General features: G+C 38.7%; 1 protein-coding gene across 3 annotated transcripts in view; it reads right to left on the reverse strand.

Annotated features, from left to right (window-relative positions):
* Positions 1-665: 665 nt before the first annotated feature.
* Positions 666-20,745, reverse strand: part of LOC126456734 (cytochrome P450 9e2-like) — an 84,661-nt gene continuing 64,581 nt past the window's right edge. For all 3 annotated transcript variants that reach the window (XM_050092481.1, XM_050092479.1, XM_050092480.1), the window contains exons 6-8: positions 18,022-18,249; positions 13,903-14,169; positions 666-1,368 (exon numbers count right to left, since the gene is read on the reverse strand). In XM_050092481.1, coding sequence (XP_049948438.1) covers positions 1,202-1,368; positions 13,903-14,169; positions 18,022-18,249 — 662 coding nt within the window. In that variant the 3' untranslated portion in view covers positions 666-1,201. The remainder of the gene's footprint in view (positions 1,369-13,902; positions 14,170-18,021; positions 18,250-20,745) is intronic.

The raw sequence follows: 20,745 nt of genomic DNA on the forward strand, positions 1-20,745 counted from the left end.
ATCCCCATTGACCCGCAAGTCACCGAAGTGGCATCAAATCGAAAGACTTGCACCCGGTGAACAGTCTACCCGATGGGAGGCCCTAGTCAAATGACATCTGTAGGTCATGATCAGGATATCTTTAGCAGCAGGTGGTTGACTCAGTAGGAACTGGATGACCATTTTTATGTTCATTACGAGATTCATAAATTAAAACAGTGTAAAGGTACGAAATGTTCTTAAAATTTTGGCATTGTAACCATATACAATCCACTCTTTCTTGTGCTAGAAGAGTATCTCCCACTATTCTGACAAAATCTCTGGTAAACTGGTGTGTTATAGTCGCTCATCTACATTCATAAAAAAAGAAGTGCAAGCTGGCATGGCCTACAGGCACCTATGTATTAGAATGGTGAGTACTTATTATGTTATTTAGTAAATATAAAGTCTCCTTGGGAAACCTCGAGTTTTATACTATAACACATGTCTCATGGAAGGCAGCTGAAATCAGTTGTCAGCTTCACAACTGTACCAGCGCAGTATGTTACGAGGATGCTGTGACCACTGACTTGTTGCCAGTCTGTTGAAAGAAGATGTGAAGGTGTCCTTGGGCCTGGTACCATTTATTCCCACTGTATCATTTTTAGAGCAGTGATTTAACAACCAAACATACCAGTAATAAACTGTTTAGATTAGAAATCAGATTCCCATTTAATATCAAATTCATGGAATATTCTGAAATGTTAATTAACCATCAAACCATACATATTCACATCAGTACTTGCTGTAAATTCAGTTCTCCATACTGTATGAACCTGCCATTGTCCACGAATCCTCAATTTCACAAAACTGAAAGTGTAACCACAATGGCGAAGGTTTTCACAGAAGGAAAGAAGGAAACCACAAATGTACCTTGTGGGTGAGTACAGCACAAGAGATGGTCCTAGACTATAGTTTTGGGTGCTATTGACCCTCGCAACACAGTAGTGCTTCATGCAAGTGAACACATGTAAAACTCTAATCTTCTGATCAAATGAAAAGTTTTAGCTTGAGCTTGACTTAGTCATCCTGTCATGACTTAGTAATGCCAGTACAAATAGATATAGGAATTAATTATGTATTGAAGGAAATAGTTGGAGGTTAGAATACCTCATGTACGTATTCCATCATGCTTTTTCCCCCCATGAGTTCTGTAGCATATATTCAGTGTGTACATATTTTCTTAATTTCGTGGTTTTATACTCAACCAAAGACCACCATCAACCATTAGACTGAAACCAGTAGCTGTGAATTTAAGTGGACTGGGTGTCCGATCTGATGGCTCAATGGTGAACTGTGACAATAGATAGATCAACAGCACTTTGGCCTCCATCAGTGCAAAACGATTAGCTGCAACAGAGTAGAACAAATGCCAATGCTTTAACAGTGTATGGGTCATAATTATTGTTTCTGTAACAATAAACTATGGTAGAAGTTAACTGAAGGTATCCTGTGATACAGGCATAAGCAAATAGCAAATTATATCATTATCAGCATCTCAATACTTCTACTTCAAACATGAGTTCTCAGCTGTGACTCATTTCCAATTAGAATGATTAAATTTTGTGTGCCAGCAGGTGTGCTATGCAGTTGCAACAAAAAGAATTATACAGGGTGAAGCGAAATTCGCGCACTCGGGCTTTGCAGCGTGACTCCTCACATGCCAGTAGTAAAAAAATGTCTCTCAAAAAATTTCGGCCAGCAATTAAATCCAGCAGAAAATTTATGTTAAAGAGTGGCAATCTGGCAACACTGTAACCACATGTATGGTAACTACCTCTGTCAGCACTTCTTATTTGTGCTGCAGTGGATAGAGTTTTGGGTTAGCATGCAGTAGGATTATGGTTCGATCCTGGGTTGAGGCAATGTTTTTTATTTGTCCAGGTGGTATGGCATCTGGCATCTTAATCATCAACAGCAATTGCAGCAGATCCTCTACAAAAAATTGTGCTTACATACTACAGTAGTAGAAATGGAAGACTGGTCAGCTTTGAAACAAGCCCTTTCCATGTCGTGGACATGAATTTATTGCCAATACTTCATCTAATAGATGCGAAACCTGTTTTCTTTGCACTCTTCTCCAATGGTTCCATAGATCAGTACCAACTATTATTCTTGGCTCGTTCAGGTCCATTACATTTCATTAGGACCTTACGTTACAAATAGGACCAGCAACGTGCTTTGTAAATAACGTCCAAACTCAGTTACTATTTGTATCACCATGGTCCCACTAATTATGCCTTTCAACACTGAGTCTGGTAACCACATGCCGTTTAGTACGTATCTCAACGCATTATTACTGTTATAAGTGTCAGAGGGGTAATGTTCGTGAGGCATGTGTTTATACTGACGGCGTGTTTATACTGTAAGGGCTGTCAACCAGACAGGGACTTGTTACAAGTGGAGTAACCTGCCCGTGACAGACTCCAGTGTACATGTCAACACATATAGAATTTTCTCATTATAAAAATCTAAACCAGTATGGTAGACATATGGCATACACAAATGATGAATATGTGGATATGCTTCTGATCCTTGGTGCATCTGATAACATGGTTGGTCTTACCGCTCCTGAATATGTTGCTAGATATCCCCATTGATGCCATCCAGATAAAAATGTGTTTTGTAATCTGGAGCTATGTCTTCAGGAATTAGGTTCTCCTCTTCCACCATCACGACAGAGGTCATCCATGGACTAGCTGTACTCTAGCTACTGAGGAAGCTATTCTGGGGGTCGTACACCAAGAACGTCAGTGAAGTACATGTACCACAGCAAGATAGCTGTGTGTCTCACAATGCACAGTCATTAACATGCTGCACAAGTATGTGCTGCACCCCTGTCATTATGCTTTCACGCAACACCCGCAGCAGCAGATGTAGTTCTGTGAATGGTTCCAACAACAACAGGAAGCCAACAATGACTTTGTGAACACCATAATATGGTCGGATGAAGCGGCATTCACTCTTAAGGATGTCTTCAATATGCACAATGCCCACCATTGCTGTGAGGGTAACCCGCACGTCACCTGCGGCCGTGGATATCAAGTTCACTTTGGTATCAACTTCTGGGCCAGAATATTGGGCAACGGGTGTATGGTTGACTGCATGAAGGTATCATGCATTCCTCTCAAACTATCTGCCTGATGCTGTGGAAGGTGTTCCACTACACATTCAGCAGAGGATATTGTTCCAACATGATGGTGCACCTCCACACTCTGGAATAAATGTGTGACAGTATTTGGAAAGAATTCCAGGGGAATGGCTTGGACATGGAAGTCCAGTTGTACGGCCACTGCATTCACCTGATCTAAATCCCCTGGATTTCTTCCTGTGGGGACACCTGAAGGAGCACGTGTACTCTACTCCGCCGGTGAATGTGGAAGAATTGGTAGTGCGTGTTCAGGCCGCTCTTCTTACGGTGGACTCAGCTTTGCTGCTAAGGGTCCAGAGCTGTGGTGGATTGCGCAATGTTTGGACATGCAGGGAGGTAGCTTTGAGCGTCTGTTGTTCTGTGGACAACGTATTCTGTTGTGGAGGTCATGCGGTCATTAATATGGACATTATTATTGCAATTGCTTGCTAATGTGCAACATCTGAGTCCTCATATTATGTGTAGTATAAATGACAAGTAGATGTTGTGTTATTGTACTCTGATACCATCTTAAGCATCTTAAAATTGATATTGTTTTTATAGTTTTTCTGAGATGTCTGGTTGTTTGCTTTAACAGTCTATTTTTTATTGGTCTAACCACGTACTTTTTATGTTCGGCGTTACTAAATATTGTAAATTTAAGATACATGTGACCTAAGAAACAGTGTATATTACAGTACGAAATTTCAGAACGAAATTAGCAAATAAAAGAAATGCGCCCCAAACCCAGGATCGAACCCTCGACCTCCTGCAGGCTAACCCAAAACTCTATCCACCTCACTAACTTTACAGCACAGATAGTATGTGCTGACAGAGGTAGTTACCATACATGTGGCAACAGTGTTGCCAGATTGTCACTCTTCAACGTCTTTTTTCTGCTGGATGTACTCGCCGGTTGAAATTTTGTGACAGACATTTTTTTATCACTGGCATATGAGGAGCCACGCTGGGGAGCCCAAGTGCACAAATTTCGCTTCACCCTGTATATACATAATAATATTGGTAATGAGGATAAAAAAAAATATTTACTATAATAACAATACAAATGAAAATTTGGCTCTTTGTAGCAATGACAAAAAGATTCTGCAATAATGGTTGAGAATTAAACATTGAAATATTAGTGTGTATGTACAATGACCCTCCTCCCAGTTCATGTAAGGAAGGAATGTAGACTGTTTATAATTTTACTTCCCGACAACTACACACACATTAGAAGTAAGATATTAGAATGGAAACTGAAATCACTGATGTCTCTTTGACTACTGAGGCAACATTCAGTGACTTTCACAGAGCAGACCTCAATGATCACATTAAGAATGTTGAAAAGTACTGCAAATTAACTGGAACAAAATGTATGCAAACATCAGGCACGCCAAAAACAACCAAATTGATCACTCTGTGATATTACAGTTGACTATGAGAATAAGGTCCTGGAGTCCAGCGTGGAGGGTAAAAATCGTAGAGGGAGACCAAGAGATGAATACACTAAGCAGATTCAGAAGGATGTAGGTTGCAGTAGGTACTGGGAGATGAAGAAGCTTGCACAGGATAGAGTAGCATGGAGAGCTGCATCAAACCAGTCTCAGGACTGAAGACCACAACAACAACAATGACTAACATTGTAGCATCTTTCTCTTAATGTAAGTTTGGCATGAAAATTATGGTTCTTAACGCATAAAACTCTTTTCAGTTAACACTATACTATGTTAGGAGTTGACCTCTATATCATACCTCATGAAAGCTGCAATACAATACAAGAAGTTTGCAGCAAAAATGGAAAAGAAAGCTAGGAGTGTTTATAAAATTTCTTAACTTCATAAATCTGAGTCATAACCAATAGGAATCTACAGTTCTTTGCATTTATATATGGCTCAGACAATAAAACAGGATAAAATAAATATTTTATCCTGTTTTTCTCTTATAGAGAGTGTGGAGGTCATTCAATGTAGTCGTGAAATATACACAGAAGAAAAAGCCATTCACAGAAAATGAGGAGTTGAAAACAGACTGCTAAAGTTAGAAGTAAACAATTCAGGTCAGGAAAACACAGTTTTTTGGCAAATTCAAATTCCCCATATGAACAGCAGTTACATTTGGTTATGATATACACCATGGTTATGTTATATGCCATCCATTCTAAATACTCAAAGAAAATTAATGATCTTTCCTTTGTGAAGAACCAGTCAGGTAGGATTTTTGGAAGAAATTTCTGTCATTTGACTGTTAATTGTTCATTTATTTTACACAATCATGATTTCGGCTTCATAGCCATTGTTAAGTGCATGTTAAACTGAAAATTAATAGTGTGTACATGTCATACCATGCAGGGCGCTGGAACAATAGGTTATTTTGTTCAAAACTGGTTCAAATGGCTCTGAGCACTATGGGACTCAACTTCTGAGGCCATCAGTCCCCTAGAACTTGGAACTACTTAAACCTAACTAACCTACGGACATCACACACATCCATGCCCGAGGCAGGATTCAAACCTGCGACTGTAGCGGTCTCGCGGTTCCAGACTGTAGCGCCTAGAACCGCACGGCCACTCCGGCTGGCAGTTATTTTGTATATGAAGACATTACTTATTTGTTAAAAAATGTCTGACCTGTCTGTGATTTGTCATTATTGAATAAACATATTTCACACCTTATAGACCAGTTTCCATATCACAGAATATGAGTACATATTAAGGATACTTAGTGTGGCTGATATTATGCACAGTGAAAAACAATTAACACACAGTGTGGCATATTTAACAGCCAGTACATCCCTGTGACCTGCATTTGTCACTTCTGTTCATCAATTGACATTGTCATATGTCAAAATAGTGGCAGAGATTGTAACAATGTGGCACCATTGTATGAGCCACATGATCTTTCCATTACCAGAGGTATTACCAGGAAAGGGAAAGTGGATATTTATTTAGCTAAATCGTTAATGTGTTCTTGTAATACTCATTCATAACAGTCTCTTAAGGGCATACATTGTAGTACTCATAGTGTAAATATAACCATTATAGATGGAAAATAATTTTTTAACATATGGCTGCAATATTATAAAATTATAATTCACAGATTCATGGGCATTTACACAGAAGATGTCATGCTGGTGTCAGAGTGTGAAGGTTGTGGACAGAGAGAGAGAGAGAAGAGGACAGTTAAAGGTAAGTGGGAGATGTTGTTGTGGCTGAGGGATGGAACAGATTTTGGGATGTGCATGGGAGGAGGTGGGGGGGGGGGGGGGGGGACAGCAGGCTGAGCATGGTACAGCTATGAACAATATTATACACCTGACCATATTATTCAGTATTACATGAATGTTCATTGGATTCATGTTTACGTACCCCCTGTACTTATAGCACACGAAACCTAATAGGTTCTATATACATTTTGAAGATCGTACATCAGAATACTATATCATGTACCTGAACCATACACTGCAATATTACATGAATATTATTAACTGCATATTAATGTTGTCTTATTGCTTAAAGCATGTGAATAGCTGAAACAAACATAATGGATTCTATATACATTTTCAATTTGACACACGTATACATTCTTTTTATGGATTTGAAATCAAACATTTTATTGTGCATCTAAAATGGTTATATTTACACTCTGAATTTGGAGTATTACAATGTATACCTGTAAGAGGCTCTTATGAACGAGTATTACAAGAATTTGTTAAGCATTTAGCTAAACAAATATCCACTTTCCCTTTCCTAGTAATAACTCTGGTAATGTAAAGATCATGTGGCCCATACAGCAGTGCCACTTTGTTACAATCTCTGCCACTGTTTTGATATACACTGAAGAGCCATAAAAATTGGTACACCTGACTAATATTGTGTAGGGACCCCACGAGCATGCAGAAGTCCCGTAACATGATGTGGCATGGACTCAACTAATGTCTGAAGTACTGCTGGAGGGAATTGACACCATGAATCCTGCAGGGCTGTCCATAAATCCATAAGAGTACGAGGGGGTGGTGATCTCTTCTGAGCAGCACGTTGCAAGGCATCCTGGATATGCTCAATAATGTTCATGTCTGGGGAGTTTTGTGGAAAGTGGAAGTGTTTAAACTGAGGAGAGTGTTCCTGGAGCCACTCTGTAGCATTCTGGATGTGTGGGGTGTCACATCGTCCTGATGGAATTGCCCAAGTCCATCAGAATGCAAAATGGACATGAATGGATGCAGGTGATCAGACAGGATGCTTACGTACCTGTCAGTGGCGTATCTAGACCTATCAAGGGTCCCATATCACTCCAACTGCACACTCTCTACACCATTACAGAGCCTCCACCAGCTTGAACATTCCCCTGCTGACATGCCCTGACCATTGATTCATGAGGTTGTCTCCATACTCAATTGCTCAATACAGTTAGAAACGAGACTCATCCAACCTGGCAACATGTTTCCAGTCATCAACAATCCAATGTCGGTGTTGATGGGCCCAGGAAAGGTGTAAAGCTTTGTGTCAGGCACTCAACAAGGGTACACGAATGGGCCTTTGGCTCCAAAAGTCCATCAGTGATGTTTCATTGAATGGTTTGCATGTTAAAGGCACAGCATTGAAATCTGCAGCAGTCTGTGGAAAGATTGCACTTCTGTCACAGTGAATGATTCTCTTTCAGTTGTCGTTTGTCCTGTTCTTGCAGGATCTATTTCCAGCCACTGTGATGTCGGAGATTTGATGTTTTTCTGGATTCCTGATATTCATGGTACAGTCGTGAAATGGTCGTACGGGAAAATCCCCACGTCATCACTACCTCGGTGATGCTGTGTCCCATTGATTGTGTGGTGACCGTAACACCACATTCAAACACACTTAAATCTTGATAACCTGACATCGTAGCTGCAATAACTGATCTAATAACTGCGCCAGACACTTGGTGTCTTATATATGCATTGCCGACTGCAGCGCCATATTCTGCCTGTTTACATATCTCTGTATTTGAATAGGCATGCTTATACCAGTTTCTTTGGTGCTTCAGTATATGTTAATGTCAGTTGATTAACAGAAGTGATGAATGCAGGTCTCAGGAATATATCAGCTGCTAAATATGCCATACTGTGTGTTAATTGTTTTTTTACTGTGCACAGTGTCAACTCCAGTATGTACCCTCAATATGTACTCGTATCCTGTGATATGACAACTGGTCTGTAAGACCCAAAATATGTTTTTTATGATGACATGTCACAGATGGGTCAGACACAGTTTAACCTGTATGTAACATTTTCAAATACATAATAACCTCTGTTTTCAAATACGTAAAAATCTCTTGTTCCAATCAAGTCCTGACTGTATGACATGTACACTTTACTAATTTACAATTCAACATGCAATTCTTTGCCTTTACATATGTCTGCTTGTGTCTGTATATGTGTGGATGGATATGTGTGAGTGTGCGAGTGTATACCTGTCCTTTTTTCCCCCTAAGGTAAGTCTTTCCGCTCCCGGGATTGGAATGATTCCTTCCCTCTCCCTAAAAACCCACATCCTTTCGTCTTTCCCTCTCCTTCCCTCTTTCCTGATGAAGCAACCGTGGGTTGCGAAAGCTTGAATTTTGTGTGTGTGTGTGTGTGTGTGTGTGTGTGTGTGTGTGTGTGTGTGTGTGTGTGTCAACATACCAATGCTTTCATTTGGTAAGTTACATCATCTTTGTTTTTAGATGCATTTGAAAATAGCTATACAGCTGAAATCATAACAGTGTAAAGTAAATGAACAATTAACTATCAAAAGGCAGAAATTTCTTAAAATAAAGGGGGGAGGGGGGGGGGGGGAGAGAGAGAGAGAGAGAGAGAGAGAGAGAGAGAGAGAGAGAGAGAGAGAGACCAACAGACAGACAGACTTAGCGGGAGAGGGGGGGGATGAGAGGAGAGAATGAAAGAAAACTCAAAGAAAGTGTTTTGACTCCAGGCCTATGGGAATGTTGAGATAATGAGCAAATTTTGCCAAAAATATTATCCAGTAAATATAACACTGTTACATTTTGGTGATGCTCATATTTTAATAAACAGTTCCATGTCTCTCAGATGTTAAATTAAGTATTAATTATGAGATATCAAGAACAATAAGCAAATAACAAATGAAATTCTGAGAAACAACACACACATGTAGCAGTAAAGGGATGGGAAAAACTGACACAGTCCACATTTGGTTTGGTTTATGTTGACATTATCGTCTGAAGACAAAAAGTATGTGCCTAGTTGAAATATTGCAAAATTTTAGAGACAGATCAGGAGCAAAGTCTAAGAAACAAAACTTATTTTAAATATCACACACACATAAAAAGTAAAACACTTTTCAGGGGGGAAGCTGATTAAGAGGGGCGTAAGTCGAGAACAGCTTATTTATTTGAGGTTTATAAAACTAAAGAACACTCTGCTCCCTGATTCATCACAAAGATCAAATCTCTTATCAGGCAGATCTGCAATAATTACAAAATAGCAAGCCTCCTTGTAATGTGGACACACAAGCAATATTGAAACAATGTTTTCTGCAAGTGATAGCCTGCCAAGGGTAAGTACTTTGTTGTAGGGTTCAGAATCATAACACTTTTATGCAGAAAGCCTTTAAAAAAATTCATTTGAGTGGCCATACTGTCCGTATTGAGGGAATTTTTGTTCTGTTGTTGCAACAACAAAAGTGTTTCCTTTTCTCCCTCCCCCCTCCCCCCCCCCCCCCCCCCACCAGCTCTGGCCCCTCCCCCTCCTCCCCCCCCACCAGACAGCATTATCAGTGGTGATGATTTTCACTTGATTTCTCACTTACATCAGGAAATGCCGTCTGCTAGCACATCACTGATGCTTCTCTTCTTTAGACACTGATAGTTGTGGTCTAATTTTTAGTTCTTCTGCAGCACTATGCATTTCTTATGTTTCTCACAGCACACTTTTTTGCATATGACAGAACAGAAATACCCTCAAGAGCTTTAAAAAATTATTTATTTTTTAAATTGAAAAAGATGCACTGCTTTGATGACATGCTTAGAATTCTTCAAGAAATGAATAAATTTATGTAGCTGGTAACACTTGTTAACATACCTAGCAAGTAGCTAATCTCTTTTTTTTTTTTTTTATCTCAGGTACCTAAAACCCATTAAACTATGTTTAAGTGCAAACAAAGATAAAACTATGTTGTGTTGGCAGGTCTGGTTGTTACACCCATCAGAATTACCAGTGACCAAAATTTACTATGAACATTATGAAGTGTTTTACATAGGCTAAATTTCTTCTGGTAAGCTCTCTAATGCCTTAACAAGGGTAGATAGTTTCCTTCAAAATGTAGCTCCAATAACTATGTAGAAGAAAAGTTATGAACATTGACTGTAAAACAAAGAATTAAACCTGCTCCGATGTAACGGACCAGTCAGAAAATTTTAGGAATGAGCAAGTTACACGAGACACTCTGTACATCGTATAGGTCATGGACCTAGTAATAATGGTATTCTGTCCAAAGCTTTGGCTCCTGCTGCAAGAGATATATCATCACGTGCTAAGGTGCATGAGGGATTAGGTTCTGCAACATTTCCTGGAGTGTAAACTGAATACTTTGAACGCTCTAATGAAGTGAATAGTTAAATTAGTAACTTAACACCCTGTGTGGTAATACTGATGACAAAAGCCATTTTAATACGTTCTCATTCATTTGGTTACAGATATTTTTAATGCATTAATTAATTGAAGCATTTGCCTACACATTATGTTTCAATAAATGTTTAGCATTCCAGAGAGTCTTACTTTCACAAGTATATACAACCCTGTGTTAAGTTCTTTGGTCTCAAATGGTTTTTTGAGAGAGAGAGAGAGGTGCACAGCCACGGAGGGGCAGAAGGAGATGAACAGGCCTAGTTTAGGCACATACACACAAGGCAAATGAAGGCCAACAAATGACTGACAACCGCTTCATTGGTCAAGATTTGCATAGTGTGTATGAGCAGCAAATCAAAGCCAACAAAGTGGTTGGCCTTGGTTTTGGTCTGCTGACACTAACACCAAAGCACTGGCAGTTGGTTGGTGTTGGGATCCTTCTCCTAGTGTGGTGAGTTGAATCTGTGTTGGTTTAGCAGTTATTCGTTGTGTCCCTAGAATGGGTGTGTATTTATGTTTTCAGAACAGCTACAAGTCACACTTAGTATGTTTTATTGACCAGTTCTCCTCTTTAATTTAACATGAGCATCATCAGAAACTCTGGAATTCACAGTTTAATGTGCAGTAGTTGGCTTTTAAATTAGAGTGAAACCAGTCAATAAAACATACTGAGTGCAGCTTGTCACTGTTTCCCCTGCAGGCAATGCCTGCTCTTGCTAAAGATGTGTATTTATTGTAACAGCCCATATTCCAATTTAGCATTAGGGTCAGACATTAATTTTGTCCCACGATACTGCTCCCTACTGCTAAATCCTCTTCTTCCCTCATAATATCATTCAGTGAAAACATAATTAAAACACTGTTTTATAACAGTAACGAAATGGAAGCAATATCAGATCCAACTGTGATTCCATGTCCCAGAACCTCTTGGCTCCAAGTCCTTCATTTGGTTTGAATGAGAAGCTGGAACATCAATGCACTTGTGACCAATGTTCAGCCAAAATCAGTCTCGTTCGTTTGTTGCCCTAGTGTGTATGCACCTTAAGAGCCAAGTGACACGTCACTGCTTCAGGCGCCAAGCTGAGAAGGCTGCCAGGGGCACCGCAACGGCAAGATTTTTAAGCAGAACATGTCACAACTAGCAGCAGCAGCTTGGGGCATCAAGCTGAAAGAGGTGCCCGAGTACAAGAATTAAATACAGTGTGTATCACAATTGATAGCAAAAACTGAAAGGGCATGAGGAGAAAGGAGAGGGGGAGCAGAAGCAACTAGTGATAAGATGCTTCTGTGGAAAAATGTTCTTGAACCAATCCTAGAGATAGATAATCAATATCTAGTACAGTTTCAGTTTCTAATGGAATAAATGCTGGCATTCTTTTCTGTATTTATTACTTCAAGCAACTGGAAACTAACTGCTTAGCACATAACTACAAAAGCTGCTACTTATGAAAAAATAAGGCATTGTCATTGATTCACACCATTCAGCCTGATACCCCAAACACAATTTTACAGAGCAAATGATGATGATTCTAATACGGCTACGGAATGCTTCACAGATGCTGTAATTGGTAAAGCAGTAATCGTTGAACTGTAAAATTTGTTTATTCTTTATTAGACTTGCTGTACTCTTCATCAGAATTACCACATCTGATGAAAAATTCTTGAGTTTAAAACAAAAAAAGAGCCACAATGTGGAATATTTTGTTTAACCCTTTTAGTGCCAAATACGATCTGATCGTGATCCAGATTTTCGGTGAAAAATGCCAGTAACGATCTGATCGTGATGCCTTTCTCATTCGCTAGGAAATACTAACAACTTTGCCTTCAAGCGCGGAAAAAATGAATGAGAAAAGCATCACGATCAGATCGTTACTGGCATTTTTCGCTGAAAATCTGGATCACGATCAGATCGTATTTGGCACTAAAAGGGTTAATGGGTGTACGTATGGAACTACTTAAAGCTGCTTGTTAGCTAATGCATTATGGAATTGGCTCCCTATTTTTGATCACAGGCAGAGGCACATCCAAGAGGGGGAGGAGTCACCAGGCTGCAGACCCCCCCCCCTCCCCCCTCCCAGAACTACACCTGCTTCTTCTTAATGTTCAAAAAAGTCTTTAGCTTTTAGACTTAACAGTCCCAAAGATTTTCTCACTATTGTAGTTGGTATTATACTAGATTAAAGAAACACTTTCATTTAGAGAACCTGGAGACAGCATAATGATACACTTTTTCACTGAGCTCAGGTACTCCCCTCCAAGACAAAGATCCTGAATTCGACTCTGATCACGTGTCATAAAACATTATTTATTCTATTAAAGTGCATAGTTAATTATAATATTACCATCTAATAATTAAAATACAACTCTGTCTCTTTTTTGGCTGTTCAGATAATGTCATTTTCTTCTTACACTTTTGTAGTTTGCACACCGTTAATAGACAATGTAAAATGAGAGTTTTCAGTCCACTTCAAATTTAGTAGGAAAAATGTGAAAACAGAACAAATGGGAAAGTCCCTCTTCTGAGTATTACAATCTTTTGTGAATTATAACATACTCAATTAAATCAATGGGGGCATAACAAAAAATTTCTCCTATAGTAATAATTCTTTGTTTCTAAAATCACTGTACAAAAATATTCTGCTGAAGGTTTTCACTCATGCAACAAACAAAGTTATAATCACTGAAGGCCCTCTGAATGATGTCATCAGTAACATACCTGAAAATTATGACCATGCAGACAGATGCTAAAACTACTTGTTACGGTAGCAGACTAATTAATGATAGCAGATTAAAAAAGTTCCTTAATTCAGAAATCTGAAAATCTGTGTGTGCAGAAACTGAAGTTTGTTGATGTTTTCTGTCATTCGATTCCTCCTTGACGTAGTTTGCAGTAAAGCAGTAAAAAGTATGATTCATCATGGGGGATGGATGAAAGATGAACTGAAAGTCAAGAAAGTTGCCAAATATCTCTTGACTGAAGATACACACATAAAATTAAAGTGCAATTTCTACACATATTGAATGAAAATATTACTACTACATTTTCCAATTAGTTCTTTTCAAAGCCAAATGATTTAATTGATGTATGTAGCTTGCAAGCATTGTGACAAATAGATTACTTATTTTATGTCTCTCACCGATGCAGAATCTAGGTCCAACTCCAAATGGAATATACGAATATGGTTTAATAAGTTTCTTTCTATCATCACTGAAACGTTCTGGATCGAACAGTTCTGGATTTGGGAACAATTCAGGATCAGCATGCAGTCCAAATATTGGGAACCACAGAATATCTCCAGGATTCACATTAATCGCTGGCTCCCCTGTTTCTGACTCGGGGACTTTGTATGCTTTCACACACTTACGAGCCATCACTGCAAATGGTGGATACAGACGAAGGGACTCTGGGAAAGAGAAGTGTCTTTATTAAAAACAATTGATAAAGAAAAGAAAAACTCCAAAAAATTGTGTTTTACAGGAAAGCATTGTCAACACAGTATTTAGAACAACATTTACAATAAATAGATATTTTATGCTTAGCAACAATGAACAAGACCATCCAACTGATATTATGTATTAGTACTACTACTTTTCATGTGTGTGCATTAATGACCTCACAAGCTCAATTTTTTCATACTTTATGTGTAACATATAGTTAACTGGCAATATATATAAATCAAAAGAATTAGGGGAACATTTGTATCAATGTCTGGTATGTTTAATCTATTTTGATGCAGGCAGTACCTGTGGTATTATTGAATGACTTGAGATCTTTACTTTCAATGTAGACAACAATTAAAAGCATTTACCATCTAGTGGCTGTATTATGCATTACAGTGTCAAATGAATTCTCAGAAGGAAGTGAGTACTGGTGCGCCAGTGTTTTCTAGTGAGGTACACAGATGGCAGTTGTCACTTGTGGTCACTGTATTCACCAAGCACACGCAATGTGACCCCTTAATGCAGTGCAAGTCATGAGGACAGTCCATTTGACTCAAAAAGGATGGACCTCTCCATGTATTAACCCCAGGTTCTGGACACACTACAGGGAGGCAGGTGGATAAACAAGGTGAGTTGGACACAAGGTAGCTGGTACAGTACAACCCAACATGAAGACCAGACACCATGCGGTGCCAGAGAAACAGCCTAAAGTTCCTAAATAACTTCTTTATGGCTTCTTGCTGTGGTTCAGCACGGGGCTAACCTGTCACAGAGTTTAACTGTGGACCACGGACAGCATTCTGGCCATATCTGCATTCAGTATCATGCAGCTACTGCCTGAGAGTTGCAAGATGATTTCAGGAAGGCCACAGGAGCTGCTGTGTCTGATCAGACTGTCATGAACAGATTACAAGAAAGGGCTTTATGACCAAAATGTCTTGCTCAAGTAACCCGCTTGACATGACAACATCTTGCAGCTCACCTTCAGTTCTATCATTCCCTTGTCAACTGGGAACTACATCATTGGCAAAATGTGTTATTCGCAGTTGAGTCCAGATATCCTCTGATGCAAGGTGAAGGCAGATTTCCAAGGCTCTGTGATGTGATGGGCAGGCTTCAGTGTTGACAGTCATACGAATCTTGTCACTGTTCATAGTCGCCTTACTGCCAAGCAGTACGTCAAACTGATGCTATTGGACCATGTGATGGTTGCCGTGTACGGTGGTGGCCCTCATTTTCGTTTAATGCCTGGACCTATGTGGCAGGCAACAGCGAGGACGCCTCGTGAAGGCTGCACACTGAAGTAAGACAATGGCTGGCGATGAGTCACAATCCAAACCCCATCACGCATTTGTGGGACATACTTGACAAATGTGTTCATGGCCATCCAGTGCCACCACCAACTCTGCAAGAACTCTCATCACATCTCGTTGAACAATATGGAATGGATACGACACTGTGACCTCTGTAGACCTATAAAGCGCATGTTGCATAAGTGTCAGCCTGTAAAAAATGCTCACACAAGGCAAAAATGTTACTGAAGTTATCAAATGAAAATCACTCGAGATAATAGGGTGAAGGATTGTTTCCACGTTGTTTTCAACACCTGACAGATATTTCAGGTCTTTTTATGAAAAGAGAAGAGGAGTAATGATGATTTGTTGTGTACATAATTTGTGATAGATAAAGGTGTAATTAAGCAATATACCTAGTCCTCCATTAATGCTCAATGGAGTATGGCAGATGCCCAAATTCATGTTTCCCTAATACTTTTGAGCAGTGACCTATGCAAATCAACTACTCTGTTATCACTGAGGCAAGAGAAAAGCTCATCTATAGCCAGAATGTTATTAGAGAACATGGTTTGGCAATTTATCACACACTAAGAGAATACAGGGTGTCCATAGAAGACTATCCTAGCTATAGATTTTAATAATAACAACTATAAGCATTTTAGACTGTTGGTTCATGTTAACAATTAAACAGTAACTCAAACAGTTTTATAAAACCACGTGAGTGAATACTGCTTTGTTGTTTTCCTACTTTCTGCACCAGATATTCAAACTGCAGCTCCTAAACATAAAGTGTTTCATTGCGTAGTTTTTTTGAGTTTAAATCTGTAATTTCAGTTCAACATACATTTCATTTAAAGTCTAATTGTGATTCCCCACGAAGCAAAAATATCTGCTGATGGTATAGTCTGTTTGAAATGACCAGATGTGTGTGTAAAGGGAAAATCCCAGGATGACTATAAGTGTCTACAGAGGAGTATCAGAGAATCTTAATTTTGTAGTTCTAATAATTCTGTTCAGAAGGCAAGACTTTAACTTCTATTGCCAAAGAGAACAGTGTGTAGTATTTTTAAGAAAAAGTTCATACATGTGTCCATACTGATTACAGTTGGTACTTGCCCCAAAGCCAGATGACTAAGATGTACACAATAACTCTGCAAGTGAAACACGGCACTGAGAAGTTGACTTTCTTGTTCATGTGATGTCCAGTGAGGAGGCAGCTTTCCACCTAAGTGGGAAGGTTCGATATGGGGGTTCATACCTTTTCATATCTTGAGGCCTGAATATCCTCATGCATCTGTAGAGTATGAAAGAGATTCCTCAAAATTAAATGTCTTCTGTGCTATTTCCCAACATCAAATGAATGGACCATTTTTTCTTTTCTGCTGAAGCTACTGTAACAGAGGTGGTTTGACTGAATATGTTGCAAAATGGCTCCTTCCCTAACTAGAAAGTAAATTCTTTGTATGAGAGTGGTTGAATGCCTACATCCCCGACCAATGGACTGGTTGTAATGGTCAATACAATAAAGTTCTTTTCCACTTGCTTCCAACTTTACCTGACCTCACGCCACACATTCCCCCCCTGCTTGTGTCTGTATGTGTGGATGGATATGTGCGTGTGTGCGAGTGTATACCTGTCCTTTTTTCCCCCTAAGGTAAGTCTTTCCGCTCCCGGGATTGGAATGACTCCTTACCCTCTCCCTTAAAACCCACTTCCTTTCGTCTTCCCCTCTCCTTCCCTCTTTCCTGATGAGGCAACAGTTTGTTGCGAAAGCTTGAATTTTGTGTGTATGTTTGTGTTTGTTTGTGTGTCTATCAACCTGCCAGCGCTTTTGTTCGGTAAGTCACCTCATCTTTGTTTTTATATATAACTTTCTGTAGTTAAATATATATATGTTCTCTTTTTCATACTGCATTATCTGTACAATACAAAATGTTTGTTTGTTCCTAAGTACAAGTTACATTGTCTTGTTCTTAATAATATTAATACTTTTCCATAAATTTCCTTTGCCATTGTAAAAAGTTGAATACAGTGCATCATACTATTTACTTTATGCTTAATTCATCAAGATGAAATTGTTTTATAGTTTTACCACCTGCAAATAATTCATAGGACAGAAAAATAGTTGTTATTAGTTTTAACATGATTAATGGGATTTTGTGCCAGGACAATCACTTGTGTAGTTTTAAGAGATGTCACTTAATGCCATGAAACAAAACAAGAAAGTACATCACTTTCACTGAGTCAGCTTTCACATAGAACACAATGTTCATATTTTATGAATCATACAGTGCACGCAGCCGAAGGACATGTATGAATATCATTTCAAAATGTGTAAGTGCCACTTTCTCTACTAGTATCATAATTATTGCAATAAACCATGTCATCTTAAACCACTTCAAACAAAATATTTCTATTACTGAGCAGCAGATTCATTCAAAAGACACTGTAACAAAACCCACACTGAGTTCAGAGTTTTGATTAATGAAAATTAAAAACAAATACACATATTTTGCATACCTGATATTACCATATCCAAATACTTGCAAGCTGCAACATCCTCATATGTGAAACCTTTATCATGTTTTTCATGCAAAAGCTCATCTATTTCTTGGTGAAGTTTTTGCTGCACCTCTTGATGCTTTGCTAATAGATATGCTGTGAAGCTCATAAGATTTGAAATTGTATCAGAACCACCAAAGATGAAAATCATTGCTTGTGCAGCAAGGTCTATATCCTGTAGGGTAGCTTTGGAAAGAGAGTAAAGCATATCGTCACTATAATGACCATTCAGCCAGTATAATAAGGAAACAAAGAGAGGTATTATGTTCATTTCACAATATGAACTTCTTTACGATATATGCTTGATAACATTATTTTATATATAGTCAAATTCAGTAGAACTTTGAATAAAGCTAATTAAAATAGGGTTTGTTTCAATCATATTACAGTGTCTAAGATACTGAAATAAATGTGACTGAAAACATATAAGATGCTGTGACTTACCAAACGAGAAAGCGCTGGTAGATAGACACAATAAGCAAGTTTCAAGCTTTCGCAACCCAATGTTGCTTCATCAGGAAAGAGGGAAGGAGAGGGAAAGATGAAAGGATGTGGGTTTTAAGGGAGAAGGTAAGGAGTCATTGCAATCCCGGGAGCGGAAAGACTTACTTCAGGGGGGAAAAAGGACAGGTATACACTCACGCACACACACACACACACACACACACACACACACACACACACACACAAATCCATCCTCACATATACAGACACAGATATGTCTGTTTGTGTCTGTATATGTGCAGATGGATATGTGTGTGTATGCGAGTGTATACCTGTCCTTTTTTCCCCCTAAGGTAAGTCTTTCCGCTCCCGGGATTGGAATGACTTCTTACCCTCTCCTTTAAAACCCACATCCTTTCGTCTTTCCCTCTTTCCTAATGAAGCAACCTCGGGTTGCAAAAGCTTGAAACTTGTGTGTCTGTTTGTGTGTTTTTTATTGTGTCTATCTACAAGCAGTTTCTCGTTTGGTACGTCACAGCATCTTTGTTTTTTTATATATATTTTTCCCACATGGAAAGTTTCCTTCTATTATATTGAAAACATATAAGAACATACTCCTCAAAATGTATATTTGAAATCAAAGAACATTTTCTTGCCTGCAGTGCACCATTCTAACAAAAGGTTCTGTGTGGGAGTCACTATCCCAAAAAACAAGTTAACCAATATAAGTATTCAAAATAGTGTTAAATTCATCACAAGAAATACAGCCATTATTAAAGGTGTCTAACTAATCTAGTTGTTGGAGATAACATCTCTCACAATGTTCAGGTACAGTGTAATTGAGAATCCTTATGTGGCATGAAATCAAAAACCTGAGTTCTTGCCATTGCTACTCAGCATAAATTTGTAGTAAATATGATGCACATCTCAAGAAAAGGATTACATTCTCTTAAGGCTTTCTGAACAATGGTCCAGGATGAACTATCATTCCAAGACACAGTTTCCACATACTGTAAGAGATCACTATGTTTATCTCTACTGTGGTTTCTGCTACAGTAGATTGTCATATTTGGTCATCTTTGCGTAAGTTGTATCTATAGCATCTCAACCCCTGATCTTGGAGGTTTGCATGTCATGCCAACTGAGAGGCGTCGCATAATGTTTCTGCAGCTAGGCACAGTTTTTCTTTCAATGGGTTTGTATATGATATACTGTTCCTCAACTATGTACCTAATGTGTAGCTCTAAGACTATGTAGACATTCAGTGCATATATATTTTTGTGTCTCTTAACTTCTTAACATCAGGTACTCTGCATCTTGCACTATTTTGTTTAATTTGTGATATTTCAGTTTGATCTCTTATGTTTTATGCTATGTTTTTATTATTTTTAATCCTTGACAACTGAATTATATATTGTATGTTTTACTTTTATTGTTTGCTCTGATTTTACTGAATGCCATACAGCTATATGATTTTAGCACTATTAACAGTGGAAGGCACTTGCAAGAAAACAGGGAGTGTGGGTATGCTGATTTCTTCGGTTGCCCTCCCAATCGCGGTATCAGTTCTGATGGTAGCCACTCTATGACGTGTAAGTGCATTGAGGTGTCTCGTTTTGGTTCGCAGAGCAGACTGTTAACCAGTTGTGCTGGGTGCCCACAATAAGTGATGGGCTGAGCACTTATATGGTAAGCTACCTGTGACGTTCACAAATTGACATTCTATGACATTCATGCCTTCATTTTACTTTTTTAAATGTTGTCTCATGCCTGACCATTCACAGCTTGTTTGTAGGTTAAATTAGTCTGGCACTGAGCATTTACTTACTGATTCATTTCTTTTGTAATCAGTTGTCCCCATTTACCTGGTGTGTACCAGTAGACTCAAAGAATATGGTCACCCACATGGGACCTAACATGCTACTTGATAAATTTTTTATATGACTGGTACGATTTTCTAGTATGCGGTTGATATATGAGCTGAAGTGGACATTTGTAAGGAAGCATATCATGTTCATTAATTTTGAAGCATCTCTCTTAGTTTCCCTAGTTTTTTGTAGCTCCTAGAGATGGGATTTACATCCTGATGCCACGTATACAATTTTATCCAAGTAAAGGATCTGTAAAATACTACTGGAGCAAATTTACTCATCATGAAAAATTTTAGCTACAGTTGTTGATGTCCCACAAATAGTATATTGCTATGTTTATGAGCTATGCTATATCAAAAGCTTTTCT

Source organism: Schistocerca serialis, chromosome 2 (genome assembly GCF_023864345.2).
Source record: "Schistocerca serialis cubense isolate TAMUIC-IGC-003099 chromosome 2, iqSchSeri2.2, whole genome shotgun sequence".
In the NCBI taxonomy this organism is placed as follows: Eukaryota; Metazoa; Arthropoda; class Insecta; order Orthoptera; family Acrididae; genus Schistocerca; species Schistocerca serialis.